At 43.1% G+C, this 25,599-nt stretch overlaps 2 protein-coding genes across 3 annotated transcripts in view; one reads left to right on the forward strand and one right to left on the reverse strand.

Annotated features, from left to right (window-relative positions):
• FANCD2 (FA complementation group D2) overlaps positions 1-13,897 on the reverse strand; it is a 42,554-nt gene extending 28,657 nt beyond the window's left edge. The window contains exons 1-13 of the mRNA XM_080993486.1: positions 13,609-13,897; positions 12,699-12,795; positions 10,433-10,570; positions 10,062-10,129; positions 9,485-9,588; positions 9,020-9,083; positions 8,411-8,463; positions 6,855-6,933; positions 5,522-5,646; positions 3,673-3,760; positions 3,044-3,148; positions 2,229-2,329; positions 1,197-1,305 (exon numbers count right to left, since the gene is read on the reverse strand). Coding sequence (XP_080849612.1) covers positions 1,197-1,305; positions 2,229-2,329; positions 3,044-3,148; positions 3,673-3,760; positions 5,522-5,646; positions 6,855-6,933; positions 8,411-8,463; positions 9,020-9,083; positions 9,485-9,588; positions 10,062-10,129; positions 10,433-10,570; positions 12,699-12,765 — 1,101 coding nt within the window. The 5' untranslated portion in view covers positions 12,766-12,795; positions 13,609-13,897. The remainder of the gene's footprint in view (positions 1-1,196; positions 1,306-2,228; positions 2,330-3,043; positions 3,149-3,672; positions 3,761-5,521; positions 5,647-6,854; positions 6,934-8,410; positions 8,464-9,019; positions 9,084-9,484; positions 9,589-10,061; positions 10,130-10,432; positions 10,571-12,698; positions 12,796-13,608) is intronic.
• A 46-nt stretch (positions 13,898-13,943) lies between these two features.
• Positions 13,944-25,234, forward strand: EMC3 (ER membrane protein complex subunit 3). Of its 2 annotated transcripts, none has more exons than XM_080993479.1 (9): positions 13,944-14,067; positions 14,879-15,075; positions 16,269-16,326; positions 19,986-20,079; positions 20,774-20,878; positions 21,060-21,141; positions 21,268-21,347; positions 21,697-21,779; positions 23,350-25,234. In XM_080993479.1, the coding sequence occupies exons 2-9, from the start codon at positions 14,921-14,923 to the stop codon at positions 23,476-23,478; spliced, it is 786 nt and encodes a 261-aa protein (XP_080849605.1). In that variant the 5' UTR covers positions 13,944-14,067; positions 14,879-14,920; the 3' UTR covers positions 23,479-25,234. The 2 variants fall into 2 exon arrangements, with proteins under 2 accessions (XP_080849605.1, XP_080849606.1); XM_080993480.1 differs by having other exon boundaries at positions 13,976-14,064.
• The last annotated feature ends 365 nt before the right edge of the window (positions 25,235-25,599 follow it).

The following is a 25,599-nucleotide window of genomic DNA, read 5'->3' on the forward strand; positions in this document are numbered from 1 at the left end:
AATTTCTGTTCTCATCCTGAAGCAAAGTTCTTAACCCGAGGTACTATTTCTGGGTTAGCGGCATCTGTAACCTGAAGCGTATGTAACCCGAGGTACCACTGTACATATCTTCTACCACAGTCTTAGGACAAAGGTTGTGCTGTGGGAATGGGGAGGAGAAACACACCTGGGCACTTCTGCCACATGAGTCAAAATGCTCCTGGAACTTATTAGGGCTCACCATCAAATACTGAAAAGAGACATTCATCCCATTTCAGGAATATAAGCCTCTGTTCTGGTGGTGTAGTGGTTGGAGTGTTGGACTAGGACCTGGGAGACCACGGTTCAAATCCCCACTCAGCTCAATTCTATGATTCTATTATCTGCATCTTCCTGGATTATTGTGTTATTTTATCTTCTTTTGACTATTAGTTAATAAGTTTGGAAAGGAATTTACTCCCAGTCATTCTGCATTCCTAGCAGTAATTCCAGGCAGCCAGATGTTATACTGCCAAAGTTACAAACTCAGGTTGGAACTCAGGCACCAGATGAGGAAGAGTTAAGGAAGCCTCCTTAACAGCACAGTCTTATACATGTCCACTCAGAGGCAGGTCCCACTTTCAGTGGGGCTTTCTCCCCATGAGTGGGTATTGGATTGCCGCTTAAGACGGCCTGCATTGGCAGCAGGGAGATAGAAAGGCTTCAGAGCACAATGAGAGGATTACATCATCAAGAGATGGTGTTGAATAGGGAGGATAGCTCATGGTTAGCAAGGCTGTCCCTTCCCAGGAGTGTATGCTGGTCATTAGACTACCCACGCATGTGCCTGTCCATCTCCACTGCCCATGTTCATTACTACATATGGTTATGCTCTATCAAGTGTTTTCCTTTCCTGTTTCTTCCTCAATGACTATGATTGTATGTTACACCCTACATTGCAGAATCTGGACTGGATGTCCTCAAAAGATTCCTCCCAACTCTGTGATTCTATTCTGTTCTGTTTTGATTTTCTCAAATAGGACTCAAAGTCTGAATTCAACAGCATAGCCGTTCTGTGATGATTCTATCATTCACATATAATTTCCTTACTGAAAAGGAAATAGATTTTAACAGGATCTTTAAATAAAAATCTGAAGTACATATTTTTTATAGAACTGCATCTGAAAGAAAGAACAACTTGGCAAAAGTGCATACCCACAGAGAAAATACACCCTGACCTTAATCCAGCCTTCTGAAATGGTCTTCTGGAATTTAACAGCAGACTTTATAACTTCAAAAAGAAGCTTGACGCAGTCCTGGTTGACACACAGTTGGTTTGCAGACAGACTGAAAAGAAGCACAAGATGGGTAGGCAGCCCGTCATCTTAACCACAAAAGCAGCTAAGCAGGTAAAGTCTAACTTTGGTGGCTAAATTGCCACCCACAAAAGAATGCATTGGCAGGTATAAGGCACAGCAGCATTGAAAGGGAGCGATAAAGTGGGAACGCACTAAAATGAAGGCAGCAGTGATAACTGCACAAAGCAGCAGTACCATCTAAGGCAAATAAATGGCAAAGGAGGGTAACAGCTGGAGGAGATGCAACAGTTAACACACCAGCCATGCCAGGGAATGCTTAGGATTGTCCAAGTGCACACTGAGGTCTTGGGTCCCCTCATTGTATCAATCACCCTCATGGTGTGAAGAACTGTCAAACCTCTATCAAATAGTTGGCAGTTACTGTTGGTGGAAAGGCTCTCCATGTGTTGGGGACACGCCCCACAACCCCTTTCTACCCATTACCCTTGTCATATGGAACATTTCCTACCCCCGTAGGGGACTCTTAGATCTGTCCAAAGATTTATATGATCTTTAAGAAGAAAACCTCCCTGTGGCAGATAAGCTGTGGAATCTGTATGTTCTTCTTCAAGGATCAGGTGGGAATTCTTAGTTTTGTGTGTATGTGTACATGTACTACCAAAAAAAGAAAAAAACCCCACCAGGGGAGATGAGCATAGATAAATATAGAGCTGTGATGGTGATGCTGTTTTAGCTGAAAGGGAGAGAACAATTAAATAGTGAGATTTCAAAGTGAACACGTTCAAAAGGAGATGAAATGTTGCAATCCCATCCATGCAAACAAAGGCACCAGAAACATGATGTAATATTTTCTTTGCTATGTTTCGCTGAGGCTATGATTTTGCCTCATCCTAACTGCTCATGCACGGAGACTGCAAGTCTTTGGGTGAAGCTGAATGTCAACACACAAACCTTGTCCGAGTCTGACTCCTGAACTTGGTCTGAGAAACATGAATCAGTGGAAGTGAAACACACGAGTCCAGGTCCAACTTCCTACGAAGGTCAGAAATTACCTGCATAACACAGTGCATAGGTTTCTGCAGCTATTACTCAGAAATACACACAAACATTCATGGTCATATATTTTAAGACAGTGATTGTGGAGTAGGAGAAAAAAAGTGTAAATGGGGTAAATGTCAAGGAAGGAGCCTGAAAAAATACTTTTTATAATTTATACAGAATCATCAACTAAACAAAAGCTTAACATTGTTTTTGGACTGAAAAGAGGATTTTTTTAAACTATCATATTTAAAATAGTTTTTAAAAAGGCAAACCTAGTTCTACTTCCTTTTATGGAAAGGAATGCTGAATGAGCAATAAAAAAAGGAAGAAATTATTCCCATTAAAAAAAAGTTTGGTTTTAACCCTTTGTCTGCAGCAAGTGAAGAATTGTCTTTTGCTGCCCTGTGAGCCATAATTCAGTTTTTGACTGCTATATGCCAAGCAAGCATTTAGCACGGAGAAAGGGGTCACACTTCTTTAAGAGTCATGCACCTGCTTAAAAGATGAAAATCTTTAGCCAACTGATACTCTTATCTGCCTAGGTAAAAAGATAAAAAGGATTTAAAGCAATTGGAAATCATGAACTTATAACAGTTTCAGAGGTGTGTGCTGGCTCATCTTGTTCACACGTAGAAAGAAAACAAATGTTTGAGTGCTTATCCCAACAAAGTCATCTCTGTATTCCTAAAGAGTATACTTTTCAGCTTTAATAGCGGACACTTTACCTCTGTTGCATCTGTGGCCTTGACGGAACGGAGAATAAATTTAACTACTACAGGCAAATCTTCCACTTTTACGGCACTGACTGTGATCATAACAGATTGGCGCACCTAGGTTGAGAGCAGGAGATTTTTCAGCTGTAGGAGCAGGGGAAAGTGCAGCATTTATTTATAGTTCTTGCTTACCTCATTATTAGGGCTCTCAGGAGTTGTTAGTGGAAAATTCACACAGGCTGAGAATATACTAGAATCCTGAAGGCTCAAATAAAAAATGACCACCAAGCACTACCCTATATTTTAAGTCACTCAGAACTTCCAGAAAGTGATCAGGAACAAGCTTAGGGGAGCCTCCAGAGGGAAAGGATTTCATAATTACAGAGCAGCCACCAAGACTGCATGTTAATGTGTCTGCTATCCAAATCTGGGATCCACGTGCTATAGTTAATGAGGATTTTTCAGATCTGAAAATGCATTACTTCCAGCCTTGGCAAACCTAATTCCTATAATTTCTAACTCTCCTATGCTCTCCCTGAATGCTTGTACATATTTATGTACAAAGAGTACCTAGTCTCACCTATATCATGACTTTAAGCAACACTTATATCTTGCTTGTGTGCCCATACAGGGCTCCCTACCTCAGACAGAAGTCCCACATCTAGATTCAAACTGGAAAGGGCATCAAGGATTGGAACAGACAGCTCAGTCTTCTCCTTTAATAATGAACTGAAACGCAGGACAACAAAATGACCTTTTAAGATCTAGCAAAATTCCCAAACTGCAATAGTGGATTACAGTCCATCCAGTATCAATTTCTACAAAGACGGTTTTGTATGCTGCTACAATAAAAGTTTATGAATGATTTATTGATTATCTCTACAATGTATAACTTGCCCGTGTTTGCTGTCTTTCTTTTTCAATCAAGGATACACAAAAGGGTTTACAAAAGATTTTAAAATATACAATCAAAACAAGAAAATAAAATATAAAACACAAAATATCCATTTTAAACTGTGGGTGCTTCCAGATGTGGATGATTTAATCATTCTTGTTTCCTTTAAACTGTAAATGGAATAGCAACCCTGCTTTGATATTTCAGGAATCTAGATAACGTTCTATAGTGGGCGAGGAGGAGCGGGTATCTTAATTGAGATCATCGTATTAGGGATTAGGCTAAATAATAACACACACCCCGGCTGCACACCCAGTCATGATCTTCCCCACTCTGCAATTAAGGAGTGTGGGGAGAAACAGATATTAGACAATGGTTCATCTACACTTAAGAGAAATTATGCAGCTGTTCCATTGTATTAAATAAACAAAGCACAGTGGATTTTCTGGGAGAGAGGAACAGAAGCTGAAAAGGGAAAACATGAGAGGAAGCTGTTTTGATTATGATACTATGAAGATGCTCTATTAAAAGTGAACAAAGCATGGCTCTTCCACAGTAAATGCCCAAATATGGAAGGAAGCAGCCTGTGACAAATATATATATATATATATATATATATATATATATATATATATAAAACCTTATATGAGAATGTTGAAGTGTGGTGCAGTTTTCTACCCTGAAGACTAATTAGTTGAAATGCATCAGGATCAGCTGACCTTGTTCAATAAAAACTTTGTTTGAATTTTGTGGCCTTCTGGTTTTATCCACGTATTATAAGAAGAGGAAGAGGAGGGGGTGGGGTTCTGCTGAAATATTGCTTTTTTATGGAGCACTTGAAAAGCTCAGACTGTCAGTGCATCAGATGAAGACCACACTGAATGCAGCAGCAGCAGCAGCAGCAGCAGCAGCAGCAGCAGCAATGAATTAAGAAATATAGCCTTAAGGATTATGATGCCACCATCAGTTCTTGTGAATAATCAGATTGGCATGGAGAAAATACTATGTGCAGAGTTCATGCTTTAAAGGCTCCTTATATCAATTCTAGGCAACTCAATGCCCTTCCCTCTCAGAACTCTTTTGAAACTGGAATTACACACACACACACACACACCCTTTAAAATGAACTGAGACACAGAAGTGTCTTACAATTGTGGCTGCAGTCTCTTGAATGCCAGGGTTTGGATGCAGGAATTGAGGGGATGATAATCAAACATGCAGATGACATCAAACTGGGAGGGGTAGCTATGCCATAGAAGACAGAATCGGGATTCAATTTGACCTTAACAGATTGGACAACTGGGCCAAAATTAACCAAATGAATTTCTATAGGGACAAATGTAAGGTTCTGCATTAAGGCAGGAATAACCAGCTGTACAAATATAAAATGGGGGGACACCTAGCTTGCCAGTAGTACATGTGAAAATGATTAGGGGTCTTAATGCGAGTCCTGGTCACTCTTGTCTGGATGCACTCTAAATTCACTTCTTTTCACCTTATGCGTAGTCAGAAGGTATCTTCAGCTAAGGCACCAGAAACAGCTAACAGAAAATTATAGAGAGAGTAAAAAGAGAACATGGCAGCATCAAGCTTACCTAAGCTCTCTGGCAATTTCACTATGCTGAGAATCCTCCAGGATTTCTGGCAGGCTTGTGATTATGTCGTGTTGGATTGGTGGAGGAGAAACACAAATCATCTGCATGAGTTTCTGAACAAGATCCTGCAGATGAACAAAAGCTTTAGAACACCAGGAACTCAGAAAAAGGACATTTCCTTAATGATGACAGCTTAAACACAGAGAAGCCAACAAATGTATGCTACATATATGCATCCAGAATGGAAGCTAAGTGATTGGTTTATTTATCAGACATATATTATTTGTAGTTTCTTAGCATGCAAATATTTTTAAATGCTTATCTCTTTTGTCCCCACAATATCTCAGTTCATTTCCAGACCCAATTAAAAATGCTGGTTATGGTTGCTAAAGATCACCTGCACTCATACGTACCTGCCCAAACCTAATGCTTAGCCTCAGAGGCACTGCTTATGGATTCATCAGTGGGTACAATTAGAATGCCCTGTCTTATGTACATAGCAAGATATGAAAGTGCCCAAATCTGCTGTAGAAACTAGTCATGAACACAGAAACTGATATGTGATAAAGCTGAAGCCTTAAGAGTTTTAAATGAATGAAATCTTTATTGCTAAAAGCTATAAGCCGCCACAATTGGCCACAATGCGTAAAATACAAATAATTAATTTAAAACTGAACAGCAACAACAGCAAAGCAAACATACAAAAATGCAAAAATCACACATGCATAAGTTAAGCACTCCACTTCTCACACTCCCCTTATACTTGTCTTGGTGCCTAGCTCTCAACCTACTTGCAGCCAAGACAAATTTTGCAACCTGTGCAGTAATAAATACATTATTGCCAGCCAGCAAAACAGAGATTTGCTCAAGGGGAAGTTGGTTGGAGAGAGAGCAAAGGATGTAATTGAGGAATTTTAGTCTAGGGGATGTACATTAAGGGTTATTGCAACAAATTGTGTTGAATGTCCTCCACCTCTCCCAACTCACCGATGCAGAGTCTTTGGTACGCGGGGTGTAGTAAGAGTTTTAAATAATTTTGCAGGGCTCTTCGTAGGTCCTGCACAGTTCTTTGAAATCCCAACTTTGGGACTTCAAAGCACCCAAGCTTCTGACGCCATTGTGATGTCAGATGATTCACAGGTGAACAATCCTACCCACCTATCAAATTTGGCCTACAAGGTTAGGATCTGATAAAGATCTGGTCCATGAATTCAAAAAAGTTTCCCATCTCTGTGTTAAAGAAACCAGCATCTAACTAGCATGTTGCTAGTGCTCACTGAATGTTAAACAATACCCCATGAGAAACATAACTGATTGCATTGGTGGTACTTGCCTTGCTGTCAGCTATCCTGTCAAGCCATTTTAACTGATTGACAATGAGCCGAGGCAAATTGAGTCCATCACTGCCCACACTGAAATATCAGAAGAGATAAAACATAAGCCCTAGCTCCTTTTTATTACTGAGAAACCCTTCTTTCTGAAGTCACTTCCAGATGCAGCTATGGAGGACTGCTCTCCATCCTCTCTAGAAGCTTTTCGAAATCCAATCTATTTAGAACTATAGTTTCTTTTAACAAATTCTGTTGAAAATAAATATGCCATGCCATCCTGTATATGAGCCACTTGAGGAAGTGCAATACAGTGGTGCCTCGCAAGACGAAATTAATCCGTTCCGCGAGTCTCTTCGTCTTGCGGTTTTTTTGTCTTGCAAAGCACAGCTATTAGTGGCTTAGCGGCTATTAGCGGCTTAGCGGCTTTAAGAAAAAGGAAACAAACTCGCAAGAACTCGCAAGACGTTTCGTCTTGCGAAGCAAGCCCATAGGGAAATTCGTCTTGCGGAACGACTCAAAAAACGGAAAACTCTTTCGTCTTGCGCGTTTTTCGTCTTGCGAGGCACCACTGTACATACTAGTTTTCAGACAAGAAACCCAGCCTCAGGATATAATAAATAAAATAAAATAAAAATAATTTTATTTATACCCCGCCCAACTGGCTGGGTTTCCCCAGTCACTCTGGGCAGCTTATAGCATATCTAAAAACAATATAAAAACATCAAGCATTAAAAAACCTGCCAATACAGGGCTTCCTTCAGATTTCTTCTAAAAGTTTTACAATTCTTTATCTCCCTGACATATGAAGGGAGGCTGTTCGACAGGGAGGGTGCCACCACCGAGAAGGCCCTCTGCCTGGTTCCCTGTAACTTCGTTTGTCACAGCCAAGCTGCTGCCGCATTCTGGATTAGTTGTAGTTTCTGGGTCACCTTCAAAGGTAGCCCCACCTAGAGCACATTGCAGTAGTCAAAGCAGATGACCAGAGCGGGCCACCAAGGAATCAGCTAAAAGGCCATCAACATGGGATAAAATATCCCTTACCACGCTCTGGAAACCATTTGGATCCATTAAGTGGTGGGGTAGGAGCATCCGAATTGGTCCCACTTCCCCGTGGAGAGGAAGGGTCGCAGAGAAGTCTAGTTGCACCAGGAAGTGAAAGCTCACTGTAATCCATTCATTTATTCTGCCATCTAAAACTTGCTTTGTACAGCAGAAAAGAACACACAGTAAAAGCTTAAATTTCAGTCCTCTATAGCGGGGTGACTACTAACCTTTGGCTCTCCAGATGCTGTTGGATTCCAACCCCCATCATTCCTGACTATTGGCCATGCTGGTCAGGGCTGATGGGAGTTAAGGTTCAACAACATCTTGAGGACCACAAGTTTGTCCAAGTTCCTGAACCTTAAATGAGTATAGGGCATGAGTGGCAAAGATTTTTTAAAATCTTTCATGCATGCTAGCGAGATCAAGTTTTGAGGATTTCAACAAGCGGTTGAGGAGAAGCAGATGGAAAATGCAGAGCAGTCAACATTTCAAGTTAAAGTAGTGGAGTACTTGCCTTTCGTGAAAAAATTCGGGGAGTTTTTCAAATAGCAGTCTTATAACAGCAGGCTTCCAAAAAGAAAAAGGCATTTTGAGAAATTACATTTACAATGAGGTAGCACACTGTGTACACAACACTGCAGACCCAAACCCCATCATCCACTGTTGAAGAAAAGTTCTCTGCTATGAAGCACTGCAGTAAAACTTCCCCAGAGCACTAATTCTTGGTAAATAAAGCTATTGAGCAGTATTCAGCGCTTGCGCAATAGGACCTTCCCCATTCTGTGCTTCTCCAAATCTACTCCAGAGGGCCAGGGGAACCACAGGGGTGGGTGTGGGTGTGGGTGTAGAGGGAGTGGGATTGCTTTTTGTCAGGGCAAGCCAGAACTGTAACTCATATTGGTTTTAACTTTGGGAACTTGTGCTTAAGGTTGCTTTTCCCTCCTCCCTCCCATTCCTTTTCCCTTATGCCTTTTTAGTTTGTGAGCTTGTAGAGCAAGAACAGTCTTGGTGTGTTTTCCCCCCTATGCCAATCTGAAAAGGTTGGGATATAAAATGCAATAAATAAATAAATAATAGGAAGCTGGGAGATGGTTGGGAGAACTGCATGGAAAAGCGATCTTACCTGTAATATCTCAATGCCAAGGAGCAGTTTAATGAGGCTTTCACAATATGAATGGATTGCATTACTGTAATGGAGAGAGACACTTTGCTATTCTTATTAGAAAAAGGCATCATGTGAGTACCTGGGTTTAAAACAATATACTGTATTTGTGATAGGCGCTCCCTACCCCACTTTGAGCTCCTTAGACAAAGGGACACACATGTAATAAATTAGTTTAACCCCAAGTACCTTCTCTTTTGTTGTTGTTTAGAGTTTGACCTTTAAAAGGTGTATATTACAACAGAATTAAGTTTGTTTCTTTTTTTTAAAAAAAACACATTAAAAAAACACCTCCAGTTGCAGTCCAGAGGCAGATTGGAGTATATACAGGTAGTCATTTACTACATGTCATGGTAACATACTGCAAGTATTAAACCATTCACATGGCAACTTGCAGGGAGAAAACAAATGAGGTTTTTCATTGACCTTGTTTCCTGACTTTGTGTGGGTATGCAAGGTAGAAGACAATTCCTGAAGTGATCTCTGTTTTCTATGTGGGATTCCAAGCCACTGATGAACTCCTCACCAATCTAGACAGGATGGAGGGAAGGAGAGAGAGAAAATGAAGGCTGAACAATTTTCCCTACTGTTTCAAATGCATGAATGTGCAAATCAAGCAGTGAAAGCCTACTGTTTACACAATGCCTGTTCTTGATCTTTGTGTGGGATGCATAAAACTGTAATTTGTAAATTGTTACTTTTTAATGAAAAAATCCAGTGACCAGTTTCATACTTCTTCCAGATCTGTCAGCAGCAAATCATAAGCAAGAACTCTGTATTGATTATGGAGGTCTCCTATTTTCCTCTTGTGTTCTGTTTTTATTTAATTCATATATTTAAAATGCAAGGTAAAGAATAAGAGAAGTGGATTGAAAAAGAGATTTTAATTTGTGTTTGTCAGGAGAGAGACAGAAAGAGATGGACAGAGACAGAGAGCTTTGGGTGTTAGAATCAATACAGGCCCACTTCAATTTCAAAGACATGACATAATGCCAGTTCATACTTGCGGTTGAGAAGGGTGCTTCTTCAATGCTTGATGCAACTTCTTCTGGAAAATTGCTCCATCCACAGCTATGGAAAAAGTGCCAAGAAGAACAAACACTGTCATGTTCATGTCATAATAGTCTGAATCTGTCACCTTCTGCCCTTCCCACTAACTGCCACGTGACAGACAGAAATCCACCTGGCAGAACTTTCCCTGGCATAGAGGTAGTGAGGCTAGAATGCTAAAAAGGTAAAATTAAATAAATACATTTCTAGCAGAGCTCCTCTATTTTTAACAGTTGTGCAAAGTAGCAGAAAACTAGAAGGGAAATGTTTTACACTTTAATTTCCTTTTAGAATTACTGCTAAGAATGTCATGAAAGTATATACCTATTTCATTCTGTCGTTCTCCAGCTTTCAGTATAATTCCTCCTATCTTGAGGAGCTGCCCAAAAACATTGTTGTTCTCTACAACTCCATCTTTGGGAATGGATCTGTTCTTACCAAGCGTGCAAGATTTCTTTGTTTCTAAGATGGAAAAGTTACTAGCGTAAGATAAATGAACGTCATATTTGAGAGTCACATACCTCAATACAAATAAATGAAAAAAACCAACCTTTAAATCATGAAGTTTGTATAAAGTTTGAGGTCCCTTGGAAGATAAACCCAAGGGCTATGTATTCTAAGCTAGAACAACCTTCTAAGAGAGTGTAGGAGATACATACAATAGAGCAGGGTTTCCCAAAACTGGGTCTCCAGCTGTTTTTGAACTACAATTCCCACCATCCCTGACCACTGGTTCACTGGGAAATCTTACAATAGAGGAAGGATGATATAAAGCAAAGTTAGGGAACCTGTGACCCTCCTGATGTTATTTGGACTAATTCCCAGCATCCCTTACCATTGGCCATGTTGGCTGAGGCTAATGGGAGTTGGAGTCTAACAATATTTAGAGGGCCACAAATTTCCCATCCCTAGTATAAAGGGTGCAACTAACAAAGCACTTGAGTAAGTGGTTTGTGGACTGCAATCCCAGTCCTAAAATTACTGGACATTGAAGAGAGTTAAGATGAAATCACTGGGGCTGCTAAAGTAGGACTGTCCTCTGAAACCCTCAGATTAGAATTATGGAATATTATATACACCACAAGAGCCGGCCAAGACTTGTTGCCAATAAAGGATGCATGTTGTCTTGTCCCTGACCTTATGTTGTACTTCACCAGTGTCTGGTGTACAAATCAGGAACAATTCCCATCTCCAAGCTCAGGATGAAGGATGAAGCATATCTCTATCCTACTGTGCTTCTGATGTACCAAGACTACCTCCAAAAAACAGTACAACAGTACAGCCCTTTTCTCAAGCTGGAGAGGGAAACATGGATCATATCCAAAAACACAGGCGCTCCAAATACTTGGAGGTTTAATGAGACACAGACAAGCCCCAGCCCCCCTCTCGAGTGTGGAATATAAGGAGAGATTGAGAAATTGTTCTCAGTTACACCACAGTTCCAAAACACTCATGAATTCTTTAGAGGAACAGTACTACTCAGGTCTTCCCTCAAGCTGGGAAGAGCAGGATAGCTGGGAACAGCAGGACTGTCCCTACTGTTATGAGACCCATTAGGTACAGTGTGACTTCTGAAAATATCCCTGATGCTTTTTCTAGTTCCAGACTATCACATAGTGCTTCCAAGAGCACAATGCAATTCCACAGCCTCTAACTCAGGACTGAAGCTAGCATTCTGCTGAAGATGGAACATTCACCGTGGCAAAAATATGTATAGACTCTGCATAAAATGTAGGAGCATAATTTAAGTCCCCATCAGCAATCCTGTATGTCATTACTTAAACAAAGCAAGATTATCACACTTGTGGAATATTATTTTCATTTTATGATATATAAAGAATTCTCTCCTTTGTAATTTTTCTCAATGAGCTTACAGTGAAATTATATACAATCGTACCTTGGATCCCAAATGCCTTGCAAGTCAAATGTTTTGGCTCCCGAATGCCACAAACCTGGAAGTGAGTGTTCTGGTTTGCGAACGTTCTTTGGAACCCAAACGTCTGACATGACTTCCGCGGCTTCTGATTGGCTGCAGGAGCTGCACCTTGGTTTGCGGACATTTTGGAAGTTGAACGGACTTCCGGAACGGATTCCATTCAACTTCCGAGGTACCACTGTATTCAGTGCTCATAACCATGGAGAAAAAAGTATTCCAGGGCTGGGGAGAAAACAGCACTGAGATCAGCTCTGTGAATACTTTTGTTGTTGCATTGGGCATTACTAAAAAGGAAGGCATGTTCTCTGCCTAATAATAATAATAATTTATTATTTATACCCCGCCCATCTGCCTGGGTTTCCCCAGCCACTGTGGGCAGCTCCCAACAGAATATTAAAAACATGATAAAACATAAAAAATTAAAAACTTCCCTAAACAGGGCTGCCTTCAGAAAGTCAGATAGTTGTTTATTTCCTTGACCTCTGGTGTGAGGGTGTTCCACAGGGCGGGTGCCACTACCGAGAAGGCTCTCTGTCTAGCTCCCTGTAACATCACTTCTTGTAGTGAGGGAACCGCCAGAAGGCTGAAGGATGGGGGTAGAGACACTTCAGGTATACTGGGCCAGATGACAGGAAAGATTCTTGCTTTACATACTTGGTAACTTTTCCATCAGATTTTCTCCTTCCACATCAGATTTGGACAATTTCCTTTTTGGAGCCATGACAGCAGGCACTAAGGTAGTCTATTTCAACTGTGGGGAGAGGGAAGGGAAACAATTAGAAGCTGACTGAAGGAGATATGTTTTGTTATAAAATGGTGCACAAAAGAGAATTTATGAAGCTACAACTCTGTTCTTGAAATGGCAGTAGGACCTGTTTGAAATATACGTTATTTACAATAACAAGTATCTGTGAATGGCAAAAGGGCCTACTACAATAATCTGCTGAAGTAAGCCATTTACTGCAGTGCACCAATCCATATTGACAAGAGGTAACAAATATTAGATCTGTATTTTACTTATTTTAGACATATGTGCAACTGGATACATTTTCATGAACATATTGGACACAAGATCACAATTAGTGTACATGTTGCATTTATTACACTTTATTTTTAATTCTGGATTTTTAAACTCTCCTATCTCTGTGACAAAAAGCAGTCCTGGTCACAAATCCTCCTCCCTCCCCAGTTTTCTTCTATACCCAACAGGTGATTTGGGAAAGAAAGATGAGGCCAAATGCATTAAATCCTGCTCTTTCCCACAACAAGAAGGATGGGAAAGCTCCACTATCCGTAATCCTGCTGCTGTGTTTACAACTGCCAGCTCGGATCCTGATTTCCCCTCCCCTCCTTCAGGCCACAGAAATGCCTCCAATGCAATGGAGGCTATCATTAACAGGCAGGGGAGAAGTGATTTTTGGCAGCGCCACCTCCTATGATGCTTCAGTGGGTCCTTGACCCCTATATAATTCTGCATCCCTACCCACTTTGACAACTGGTTGAGAGCCCAGCCCAATAAGGCCAACAGGGACAGGACTCGAACCTGCGCTGTTTGTTAACCCACCTGAGCAACCGCGGAAGCGCTGCTGAAGGCCAGCGGAGGCCAAGGGATAACCACCCAACCTGCTCATGCAGAAGTACAACCCCTCGCCCGCTTCGTGGCTGTTCAGCCGGAGCCCTGCCCGAGTCCCGCTCCTCCTGAATTCCCGGGACGGCGGGGTCTTAGTCCCAGTGAAGCGGCGCTGGAACGGCAACGCTTAAGCAGAAGGCGCCCCTCACGCGGCACTGAGAGGCAAATGGAACCCCGCCTCCCTTCCCCGCCGAGGCGCAGTTGAAACGGCGCGCGCGCTCCCTCAGCCACCCTTTCAAAGGTTCCCGCCAAGCGCCGGCTCGGGACGCGTCGCAGTGACGTCAGCGAACGCGCGACGTCTCTCCCTACCGGGCGCCGCGAAAGCGAGTCAGGCGTCGCTCCCGGAAGGGTGAAGCGGGGGAGGGAGACGGAGCTGCTGCTGCCGCCGGAGTGGTAAGGAGCCGGTGGGCGCGCGGCCGGGGGTCGCGGCGCAGGTGCGCCTGAGGGGGGTCCGCGCGGCGTCTGCTTTCCTCCTCCCGGGGTGGGCCGCCCTTGGCTGTGGGCGCTGAGGGGTCGTGTAAAATCTCCCCACCTGTGGTGAATTTGTTGGGTTGTTTTTTTTTAAGAGGTGCCGGGGCTTGAGCCTCATGCCTGCGACTTAATTCCAGGTGCGTGGAATCCGGCTGTGATCCCTTCTCCGAAAGGGCAAGGCCGTGTATGTGCGCATGTATTTACATTTGCTAGTTTCCGTTGACCTAGTCCTAATAGTTGAATAAATTATTTTAAGGACTTTGCCGTTTTCTAGAGGGCTCGTCTCTATTTCGTCGGTCCCGGGATTGCGCTCTGTCGTTAGAAACTGGCCGCGGAGCTCTCCTTCACGCGGAGTGCTGCCTGCTTTTAATGGCATTTCGGTTTGCTTCCTGCCCTCTCTCTTAGGCCTCTGCCTGTACCAGATACTCGAATGGCAAATTATTCAGCCTCACTGTGCTTCCCTGAGGACAAATGGGGATTGATGCACAGAGCTTCCATTGCTGCCCAGTGTCTTGCTGTGGCTGCCTTGTAACTTAAGAAGAATTTCCCACCTGCATATGAAACTCCTGGGTGTAAGGAATAACTGCTGTGGTAGAATTAGAAAAGCCACTTTGCTCTGGGGACCTTAGGCAGCCTTCAAAATAAATAAAACTTGGCTAGCAACATGCTAACTGGCTCAACATTTTGGGAAAGTTGAAATTTTTAATTGACTTCTTGTGCTTTGTTCCCCTAGATACTGAAGGTTGAAGTGCATGACCAGAACTGAATTTAAACAATGAGTGAGCCAGAGCTGTTGTTGGACTCTAATATTCGATTATGGGTGGTGCTCCCAATCGTCTTCATAACCTTCTTTGTGGGGATGATTCGTCACTATGTATCCATCCTTCTCCAAAGTGACAAAAAACTCACCCAGGAGCAAGTATCTGACAGGTAAAAGATGCTTGCAACTGAAAACTGGGTATTGTCACTTATACTAATAATTGTCAACTATAGAGATTGATGACAATACTTTATGGTAGCACATAGGCTTACTGAACTGCAGTAGGTGGGTTATATCTTGCTGTGTATGTATTTGGGAATACTTCTAAACCCGGCTTTGTGGCTGGAAATCTAGATACCAGGTAGGTTTGGGGTGTTTTCGGGAAATGAGGCCTGGTCTTTGTATATTGGCAAAGAAGAATGCACAAGATAGACTAGAAAAAGTGGAGCCTAGCTCCTGGATCCTGTCAGCTGGGCTGAATAAAATCCCCAGGATTATCATACTTAATCTTAAAAATGGTGAAAATTCAAAACAAACTGTTATTTGTAATATTTGTAATACTCAGATTCCTAAATTTCATTTTGACTGTTTTTGCTTTTTAGATTTTAATTTCTCTCTTTAGTCCTTATATGGACTTTTTCCAGCTTTTCTTCTATAAATATGTATATCTTTCTTCAGATTGTTTCTAGTCACATAGACGATAGCAAGGGACTAGTGGTGATGGTGGAAGGGGATAAGAAAACAGTTATTAAAAATCGCAAGGCTAATCTGATTGAAAATATCTGTGCTTTTCAAGTAGATTTTGTCATGTTCTATGACTGTTCACTTCTTTATGGTTTTACAATATGGAGATAATATAGGGAAATATATGTACACTATAATGTTTCCCCACAGCAAATGCATGGATTGAATATTTGTATTTTTCTACCCTGATTTCTTGTTAAAGGGGGGGGGTTTCCCCACAATGGCTGCCTGGTCAATAACTGCTTGTACACTTCAGATATTTATGAGCAGCCCTGTGTTTTCTTCATGGAGCATTTTTGTGTTTCAAAAAAGAAGTATATGAAGCAGCCCTCTATGGCAAGGAATGAAACTGTTGCCCTTACTGGATTACTATCTAGTATTGGTTCCCAAATCAGTTCTTGCTGTTCTTGAAATCTTGCTCAACACATGTTTTTAAACTATGAAAGATAATAGATATTTATATGAAAGAACTGTGTGAATATCGCTAACTTGTTGGGAGGCTCTTGGTTGTATTTTGCATCAATGTCACATGCAGTGTTCGTGCAGGAATATTTTTCTGTCTTCCTCCTTATTCTCTTCTTCTATTTCATATGTATGATAATGGCTTTCTTTCTTTCAGTCAAGTTCTGATTCGAAGCAGAGTTCTCAGAGAAAATGGAAAGTACATTCCAAAGCAGGTACGTTTCCATTTGTGTCAGAATTTAAAAACAAGAGGAAGAGGAAACCTTAATTGTTCCAAGATTTGGAATGTTGTCTTCATAAGGATCTAAAATGCACATTGTAAGCACATTTGTGGAGTAGACCCAGTCATTTCTATTACTATTAATATGCAGCAATATACCGTATTTTTCGCTCTATAGGACGCACTTTTCCCCCTCCAAAAATGAAGGGGAAATGTGTGTGCGTCCTATGGAGCGAATGCAGGCTCCTTGGCTTCGCGGCGACGCGCCTGTCCTGGAAGTCGGAGGAGGAACAGAAGGGTCTCCTTCTGTTCCTTCTCCAGCTTCACTGAAGGGTGCTGCGCCTTCTCCCTCTCTGCGCAGCGCCTCTCCTGTGAAGGAGAGGCACTGCGCAGAGAGAGATAGAAGGCGCAGTGCCCCTTGAGCAACGCGCCTATCAAGCGAAGCCGGAGGAGGAACAGAAGGGTCTCCTGTTCCTCCTCCTGCTTCGCAGCAACGTGCCTGTCCAGCGAAGCTGGAGGAGGAACTGAAGGGTCTCCTTCTGTTCCTTCTCCAGCTTCGCTGAAGGATGCTGTGCCTTTTCCCTCTCTGCGCAGCGCCTCTCCTGTGAAGCAGAGGCACTGCGCAGAGAGAGAGAGAAGGTGCAGCGCCCCTTGAGCAACGCGCCTGTCATGCGAAGCCGGAGGAGGAACAGAAGGGACTCCTTCTGTTCCTCCTCCCGCTTCGCAGCGATGCGCCTGTCAAGCGAAGCCTGGGGAGGAACAGAAGGGTCTCCTTCTGTTCCTTCTCCAGCTTCGCTGAAGGGCGCTGCGCCTTCTCCTGTGAAGCAGAGGCACTGCGCAGAGAGAGAGAGAAGGTGCAGCGCCCCTTGAGCAACGCGCCTGTCATGCGAAGCCGGAGGAGGAACAGAAGGGACTCCTTCTGTTCCTCCTCCCGCTTCGCAGCGATGCGCCTGTCCGGCGAAGCCTGGGGAGGAACAGAAGGGTCTCCTTCTGTTCCTTCTCCAGCTTCGCTGAAGGGCGCTGCGCCTTCTCCTGTGAAGCAGAGGCACTGCGCAGAGAGAGAGAGAAGGTGCAGCGCCCCTTGAGCGACGCGCCTGTCATGCGAAGCCGGAGGAGGAACAGAAGGGACTCCTTCTGTTCCTCCTCCCGCTTTGCAGCGACGCGCCTGTCCGGCGAAGCCTGGGGAGGAACAGAAGGGTCTCCTTCTGTTCCTTCTCCAGCTTCGCCGAAGGGCGCTGCGCCTTCTCCCTCTCTGTGCAGCGCCTCTCCTGTGAAGGAGGGGCGCTGCACAGAGAGAGAGAAGGCGCAGTGCCCCTTCAGCGACGCGTCTGTCCTGGCTTCTGCTTTAGCCCTGCGCAGCCTCTTTGGGCGGGGGGAGCCTTCATCCCGCTGCCCTGAAGAGGCTTGACGCGGTTACCCCAGAAGCCAGAACAGCCACACGGTATCCCAGAAGCCAGATCCCTCTTGCTGTTCTGGCTTCTGGGGTTCAGAATAATTTTTTCATGTTTTCCGCCTCACAAAACTAGGTGCGCCCTATGGTCCGGTGCGCCCTATGGTGCGAAAAATACGGTACATCCAAGACAGTGGAGTTTCCATCATTCTAATTTGCTGTTATGTTGCAAAATTGGATCTATTACTGTTTTAAAATATAGTTACTAAGATCAGCATACTTAGACCAGATTAAACTAATGTTAATTGCAGCAGTTAAAATGTTAATGGTTAGAATGAATCTGGGACATCCTGTCAATCCAAGGGGGGAAATCCCTATCAAATTAAAGTGGCTCATAACAGACACAAGCTAGCAGACTTCAGAGCTTGCATAGTTCCCTGATAATCCAACCTCAGCCTTTGTCTAAATGCGTCTTTTGGAGACCTACTTTGTTTCTACGTCACATACTTTGTTTTAAGTTTTTTTTAATGCATAGCACTAAAAAAATAATATGAGCATCATATGGCTTTCAGTATAATTTTGTCTTTGCATCTTATCAACATTATGAGTATACTAGACGGAGGAAATTATTTGTATTGCCACTGATCTTTTTGGGAATGTGTAACATGATTATCTGGAAAAATGTTTGGCTACATCTCTGTTTATATCACAAGTGCCTAAACCAGGGGTCTGCAACCTTTAAGACAAAAAGAGCCACTTGGACCCGTTTTCGAAGAGAAAAAAAACTGGGAGCCGCAAAACAAGCCAAATGTAAATAACCACACATTCTTCCCCTTCCCCCATTCTCTCTCTTTTCCCTGAGTCTATTTCAGATAGCAAAGAGGGGTATGGTACCTCTCATATCCATTTTTTGCAAAGCACCATGTGCATAGAGGGCTTTATACAAATTAATACATAGAAAAGTGTCTGTCCCTCCCTGCAGTTCAACTCCCTCTCTTTTTACTAACAGCACATATCCATTCCTTCTGCTGGTGCAACTTTCTCATCATTTCTACATAGTAGCATTTATAAACCAGTGCCAGAGAAACTGGGTGAAAGGAAGGTGAGAGGGAAGAGATATGAATATTTATGTGTGTATATGTATACATACATACACCTACACAATTACAGGTTTGAAGCCAACTTAAAATAAAAAGCTGGTAAGCAAAGGAATCTGTGGTGCTTTCCATGGGATCCGGGGACATGTCAGCTAATACTCTTCCCTTTCTTCTTCATGTGCTTGTCTCTGCAGCAAATCTCGAGAGGGAAGGGAGAAGGGCAGGAATTGCATAGGCACGAGAGAACGGGGGAAATCCCGCATGCAGGATTTTGGTGCCTAACAGCCCCCCCTCCCTCTGCAATTGCTCTCGTGCTCCCCCGCCTCTCCTGCTGGCTACCTCTGGACCCCCTCCTCGTCACTGACGTAATTCACCCCTTCCTCCCTGACAGGGAGGGCGGGCCCATTTTGTGGTTCACCTCAGGTGCTCTCCCTCAACTCGGCGGCCACTCAGAAGCAAGGCACGGAAAAGGATCCCGAAGCACCACCACCACCCCTCTTTCTCTCTCTCTCTCTCTCTCTCTCTCTCTCTCTCTCTCACACACACACACACCCCGCCCCGCCATTTCCCTCGAGTGCGCGCGCTCTCTCTCCCTCGCCTCAGGTGCCTCGCGTGCAGGGCTGAGGAGAGCGTGGCCTGGGTGGGTGGCTCTCGATGTCAAGCGGCGCAGCGCGCGGGGCCTGAGGGTGGGCGGGCTGCCGCGACGGTGAAAGGGAGCGCGCCTGCGTGTGGACGCGCCTGTGTGTGGCAGGTGCCGGCGGTGGCAGCAGTGTCCACCTGAGGGGAGAACCGCCGCTGTGCCCTGGCGCACCTTCCTGCCGCCGCCCTCCTCCTCTTCTTCCTCGCTCCCTGCACCATGAGGGAAGAGGCGCCCTGGAGCCGCGGCAAAGGTTTAAAGGAGCCACATGCAGCTCCGGAGCCGCAGGTTGCCGACCCCTGGCCTGAACTATGTCACAGGCAAAGATACTTGAAAAAATTAAAGGAGGCTATGCATTGCCACAGTTTCCATTGAAACCTGGAAATATTTGGAAAAGCAGGGTAGGTCATTTGCAGGGTAAATGTTTGTCATCCTTATTGCAAGCTCTTCTACAGAGAAATAACCTGTGCTTAATTTTGAAGCCTTGCGTCCACTTCTTTCATCATTAGAACTTGTTTTTCTTTTTTTAGTCCTTTCTGACACGGAAGTATTACTTCAATAATCCAGATGATGGGTTCTTTAAGAAAACTAAAAGGAAGGTAGTGCCACCTTCCCCAATGACAGGTAAGTAAGAAGGCTTCCTAAGAGTTTGTTATATTCTAAAACATGAGCAATAGAGTAGTAATCAGTGTTCAAAACTCCCATTGTTCTAGGTGCATTTTGCGACAGGGCATTTCATTAGCATGAGCAGCTTCTGAGCTCTGGGTGCAGTACTGCGCCTAAGATTTCAGATTAAAACTGCAGAATGGAAGAAAAGGAGGACCTTTTTCTGCCTCCCCACTTCCAGCTACTCTCTGAAGAGGCCCTCTTAAGAGTATTAGGGGGTTGGGCAGAGGAAGGATTAGACCATGTGAAAAATGAACATAATATTTTAACTGCAGTTCATTCATTTTCAGCTTTGTATTATTTGTATTATTGTTATAAAAAAGCGTGCCTAGACATAACCTAGGTTTAAGGTGCCATTTAGCTCCTAGCTTTCATATCACAGTTTCTAACACTGGTAGTAATAGGAACATCTGATTTGCTTTTGCGCTTAGCAGCAGCCACTAATTCTAAAGTCTACCTAGTTCCCTCATAAAATAGCCCAGATATACTTAAAGTCAAATTAAATAGCAAATTAAAGACTAAACCAGGGTGATCTCTTCAATCATGCTAAGGAGGTTTCCTTTGTTTTTAAAGTAGTATACCCAAACTTCAGAAATCCATGGGTGTGTAGGCTGTCAATTGTGTGGTCACTTTAACTGCATTTGCTTTGCAGATCCTACTATGCTGACAGATATGATGAAAGGGAATGTAACAAATGTACTTCCTATGATTCTTATTGGAGGCTGGATCAACATGACCTTCTCTGGTTTTGTCACAAGTAAGTGTCAGGCCTGATGCTTCTAAAATCCCAAATTTAATCAGCGTTTTCATTAGCTGAGTGTTCGTGTTCCCTGTCACAGGTTTTAAGCTCCTTGTGAGACAAATTTCCCTTCAGTTAGTGTTTTATGGTGCTTTGTAATAATCATAATTGTTTCTGACCATATTTTTATTTTTTATAGCAAAAGTCCCCTTTCCTTTGACGCTTCGTTTTAAACCAATGCTACAGCAGGGTATTGAGTTGCTTACTTTGGATGCATCCTGGTAAGAATCCTTCACTGTGCTTCAAACAATCTTTGTCTATCTAAAACTGTGAAAGTTACAGCAGTGTTGGGAATTTGGGCATTTGTGCATTTGTTTAAATGACACTCAGTTTCTTTGGTTTGTTAGGGTTAGTTCTGCTTCTTGGTATTTTCTGAATGTGTTTGGACTTCGAAGCATTTATACCCTCATTCTTGGTCAAGATAATGGTAAGAAACTGCTATTTATGTAAAAGTGATTCTTGATTTATTAAATGTGTCAAACTATGCTTAAATGTTTCTTAGGAATTTTGACCTAGTTACTAATATTAGTAAATTGTAAGAATTTCCAGCAATAATAGACAAAAATCTTGTCTTCAGCTTATTAAGACTGAAGAAAGTTAAGCGTACCTGGCTGAGACCTCATACCTTTTTCGGCCTAACTTGTAAAATACAAGGGAGATATTTTGCTGTCTACCTCAGCACAGCACTATAATGCTCACATTCTTAATTTTTCCCAGCTTTGATAGTATTGCTACTGTTATATAGAGTCACACAAGTCACTCTTTCATATTTACAGCTGCCGATCAGTCCAGAGTAATGCAGGAGCAGATGACAGGGGCGGCAATGGCCATGCCTGCAGATACTAATAAAGCATTCAAGGTATGAGGCTTCTGTTCCAATTGCTGAAACGAGCTGCTCTAGTTTCATGTAGCCTTGCTTCTATTCCTTGAATGTACAGAAAAAACACTTCAAAGGATTAAAACCTGCAAAAAATGATGGTCTTAAATATCTGTTTATTGAATGTATGCTAAATAAATTTTGTACCTTATAGGAGTGTGATTGGAAACCCCTATTCTATTGTAAACTTTTCATGCCGCTTTAGGGTACATAAAACGTCCATTCATCAAGAAACACTAGATGAGAAGATCAGCAATCGTGAAGAAGCTTAGTCAAAAGAAGTGCCCATTATTACCAGTGCATAGACAGGGGGTATGGGTGGGGTCCTTGGAAGACAAAATGGTAAAGTAAGAGTGTCCAGGGGGTAGAAAGTTTGAAAACCTATGCATTAAAATATACCGTATTCTAGTTGATGACCTGTATGGAGAAGATACCGTATTTTTCGCCCTATAGGACGCACTTTTTCCCCTCCAAAAATGAAGGGGAAATGTGTGTGCGTCCTATGGGGCGAATGCAGGCTTTCGTTTGCTGAAGCCTGGAGAGCGAGAGGGGTCGGTGCGCACCGACCCCTCTCGCTCTCCAGGCTTCAGGAAGCTCTGCGCAACCCTTGGGAGACTGGCGCAACTTCGCGCCGGGCTCCCAAGGGTTGCGCAGAGCAGCCTGCGCTCCCAGGCTTCCCGCAGCTCTGTGCAACCCTTGGGAGCCCAGCGCGAAGACGCACCGGGCTCCCAAAGGTTGCGCAGAGCTGCCTGCACTCCAAACCCTGGGGCGCGCTGAAGAGCGCGCCCGGGCTTCGCGCAGCTCTCCGCAAGCCTGGGGAGACCGGCGCGGCTCCCTAGGCTTGCGGATAGCAGGCTGTTCTGGGGGCTGGGGTCGGGGGAAGCTCGGGCTTCCCCCGCGCCAGCCCCGTGCCTGGGGGGGAAATAATTTTTTTCCCTTTGTTTCCCCTCCCCCCCCCCAAAAAACTAGGTGCGTCCTATGGGGCGGTGCGTCCTATGGGGCGAAAAATACGGCACTTAACATTGTATACAAAGTGGAAATATGTTGAACAGAAACTTGTTTTACAGTACTAGTTGCAAGAAATAAGAAACAGAGGTTTCAAACCCCATAAGTAGCTTCATGCATTCTGAGCTGTTCTTCTGTCTGCAAGTTGTGCAGTAAAATAAAAGCTTAATCTCCAGAAAACAGCCCACTTGTCAAATGCTAGGCACTAGCAGCCATGTACACACAAACCAGAAATGCTCAATGATCTCCATTTAGTATTGCAGGCAGTTATTACCTGTGAGGACCTGCCCCCTCCCCCAAACATACCTGCTTGTATGTTCAATAGCCTTGCTGCTTCCTTGTGCACATTATAGTTCCTACTGTTTAATCACTCTGCACACATACAGTTCAGTCACAAACTTCAGTGTCCTTGTTCAAGATTCAGAGTCTAAAGCAGGATGAATAAATTAAGGCAGAATTGTTGAGCAAAGGCTTTTTTCCAAGATGGAAAGTAGGTGGTTGGTACCCTTCTGTTGGCTGCATCAATGTTTTTTCTTTATCACTGCAGACAGAATGGGAGGCTCTAGAACTGACTGACCATCAGTGGGCCCTAGAGGATGTTGAAGAGGAACTCATGGCTAAAGACCTCCGCTTTGAAGGCATGTTTAAGGAAGAGCTGCAGACGTCCATGTTCTAAGTTGCTTCATATGGTTGGCATTAAGTCAGTTTATGTTTATTTATCTATAATGTACTCTTACTGGTGGCCAGAATAAAGATGGTCAGAACTTATGTGAGTTATATACCTGCAGGACAGAGTCTTGCTTCTGAGGTCTCCTCTGTTGCCTTTTGAGTCACATGGAGCTCTGATTTGGCAGCTGCTAATAGTCATGTCAGAAGGCAAACTACCAAACTTGTAGTGATTGACCAAACTTACTGGAAGAAACATTTAAAATTCAGGAGAACTTGAAATTGAGTGTGGGTCCCTGCAAATTTTAAATGTACCTGCTACTCTAGAGACATACTAAGCCTAAATCAGAATCCATTAATGATTAAAATATTGGTATAAGATTTAACCCTTGAAGCATCTCTCATTGCCAGGGCTCAGCCTTGCTGCATATGCAGCATAACTGCCAATACTCAAAGACATGAATTTAGATGAGAGAAGCATCCAAAGATGATTCTCCTTACTGTTGCCATTCAGTGGTCCACAGACTGAGGTACTCCTCTGTCTACTGGGAGGCTGGTTCTTTTGAGGAGAAAGGCTTGATTAGGGACTGGACTAGAAGCGACCTGTTGTCTCTAGAGCCAATCTTTCTCCTGCCCCCTAAGTACATGGTCAGAGGTTTAGGGTCTGCTTGAGCAGTAACTAAACACTGATTTTGGTATTGAAAAAGGACCATTGGTACACTTTGACTTTAGCTGGCACCAGCACTGAATCTATTTGTGAGTAGACTTCTTTCATTTTAAGAATTTGATTTAAATGTTTTTAAGACACGATCTAGAACCAAGGAAAATCCCTTTTTTATTAAGATACTGGTTTGTCTTTGGAAGACAGGCTTTGAGCTTTTGCTCTTATCGTCCATTAGGGAACAAGTCTCCCAATATGTTTGACCTAAGGTACTTGCTGAATTATAGTTCAGTGCTTCTTGGGGGCTCGTTTGTATAATCAGAAGACAATGCACATTCCTCAGATTCATAATGACAGAACTAGGTTGATTGGATAAAATGTTCTTTAATGACTGTGGGTCAGTTGGCATAGTGTGACAGTAGAGAAAAGGCTACTGATGCCATAGTCTGAAGTTGGTCAGAATGTAAGCATTTGATTATCCTTTTGGAATAACACGTGGCCTTGGCTTATGTTTGTATGCCTAAGAAAAATGAAGGGAGCTGTTCACTGTATTTGTGTCTTTAAGAAACAAGATAATGTGTCAATGAAACGGAATTCTGGTTCAGCTCTGGTCGCATACAGTAGCTAGTACTGTAAGGGAAAGTATTACATCCCTCCTGGAGCAGCTGTATCTACCCATGTCAGTGAAGCTCTGAAATATATCCTGTTGCCCATTTCTGCCTATGTACAGCTCTCCCTTGCTGCAGCAGTATATTTATGTTTAGAGTAAGTTATAAAGTGTTCATTAGTGAAATTCAGAAGCTTTCATTTTGTTCTCTGCTTCTAAAGACACATCTCTCCATCCAGTTGTAGCCTTATGTGAAAACTGCTTTTAATATGATAAAATCCATCCTAAGCAGTGACCTAATTTGACTCCAGCATCAAGACTGCTTTACTAATAAGCACTGCCCCCCCTGCAACTGAAATGGTTAAAGCTACCTATACACAATAACTTGAAAAGCAAAAGAAGATTTATCACAGGTGTATGTTTGGGGTACTGGGAGATGGGTACAGCTGCTTATTATCTCCATGTTTATAGCAAATAAACTCTTAGACTGCTCTTCAACCTTGATGGTGTACATATTACCTGCCCCCCTTTGTGGCAGATTGTAAATCTGCTCTTGAGGGGAATGTAAAGGGGTTTCTGTACTATAGCAGATGCTGAATGTTTTAAGGTGCATGGAGTAACTTTAAATGTTCACTTTGTAGTTACTTACTTCTAAAATCGCTTTCACAATATCTCATCCTGTCCTTGCAAGCATTTTCTCTTGAATAGCTTTACAAAATAAGGCAGCTAAAAGCTTGAAGAACTTTAAGGCAGTTTTGCCATAATGTAGATAGTTGGATTTGTACCATCCCATTGCTTGACAAATGTAGTGGGAAACCATGACTATACAATCAGTTACCCCTTGTCACGCACATTGCGGATAA

Source organism: Podarcis pityusensis, assembly GCF_964106645.2.
Source record: "Podarcis pityusensis genome assembly, chromosome: 2".
Classification (NCBI taxonomy): domain Eukaryota; kingdom Metazoa; phylum Chordata; class Lepidosauria; order Squamata; family Lacertidae; genus Podarcis; species Podarcis pityusensis.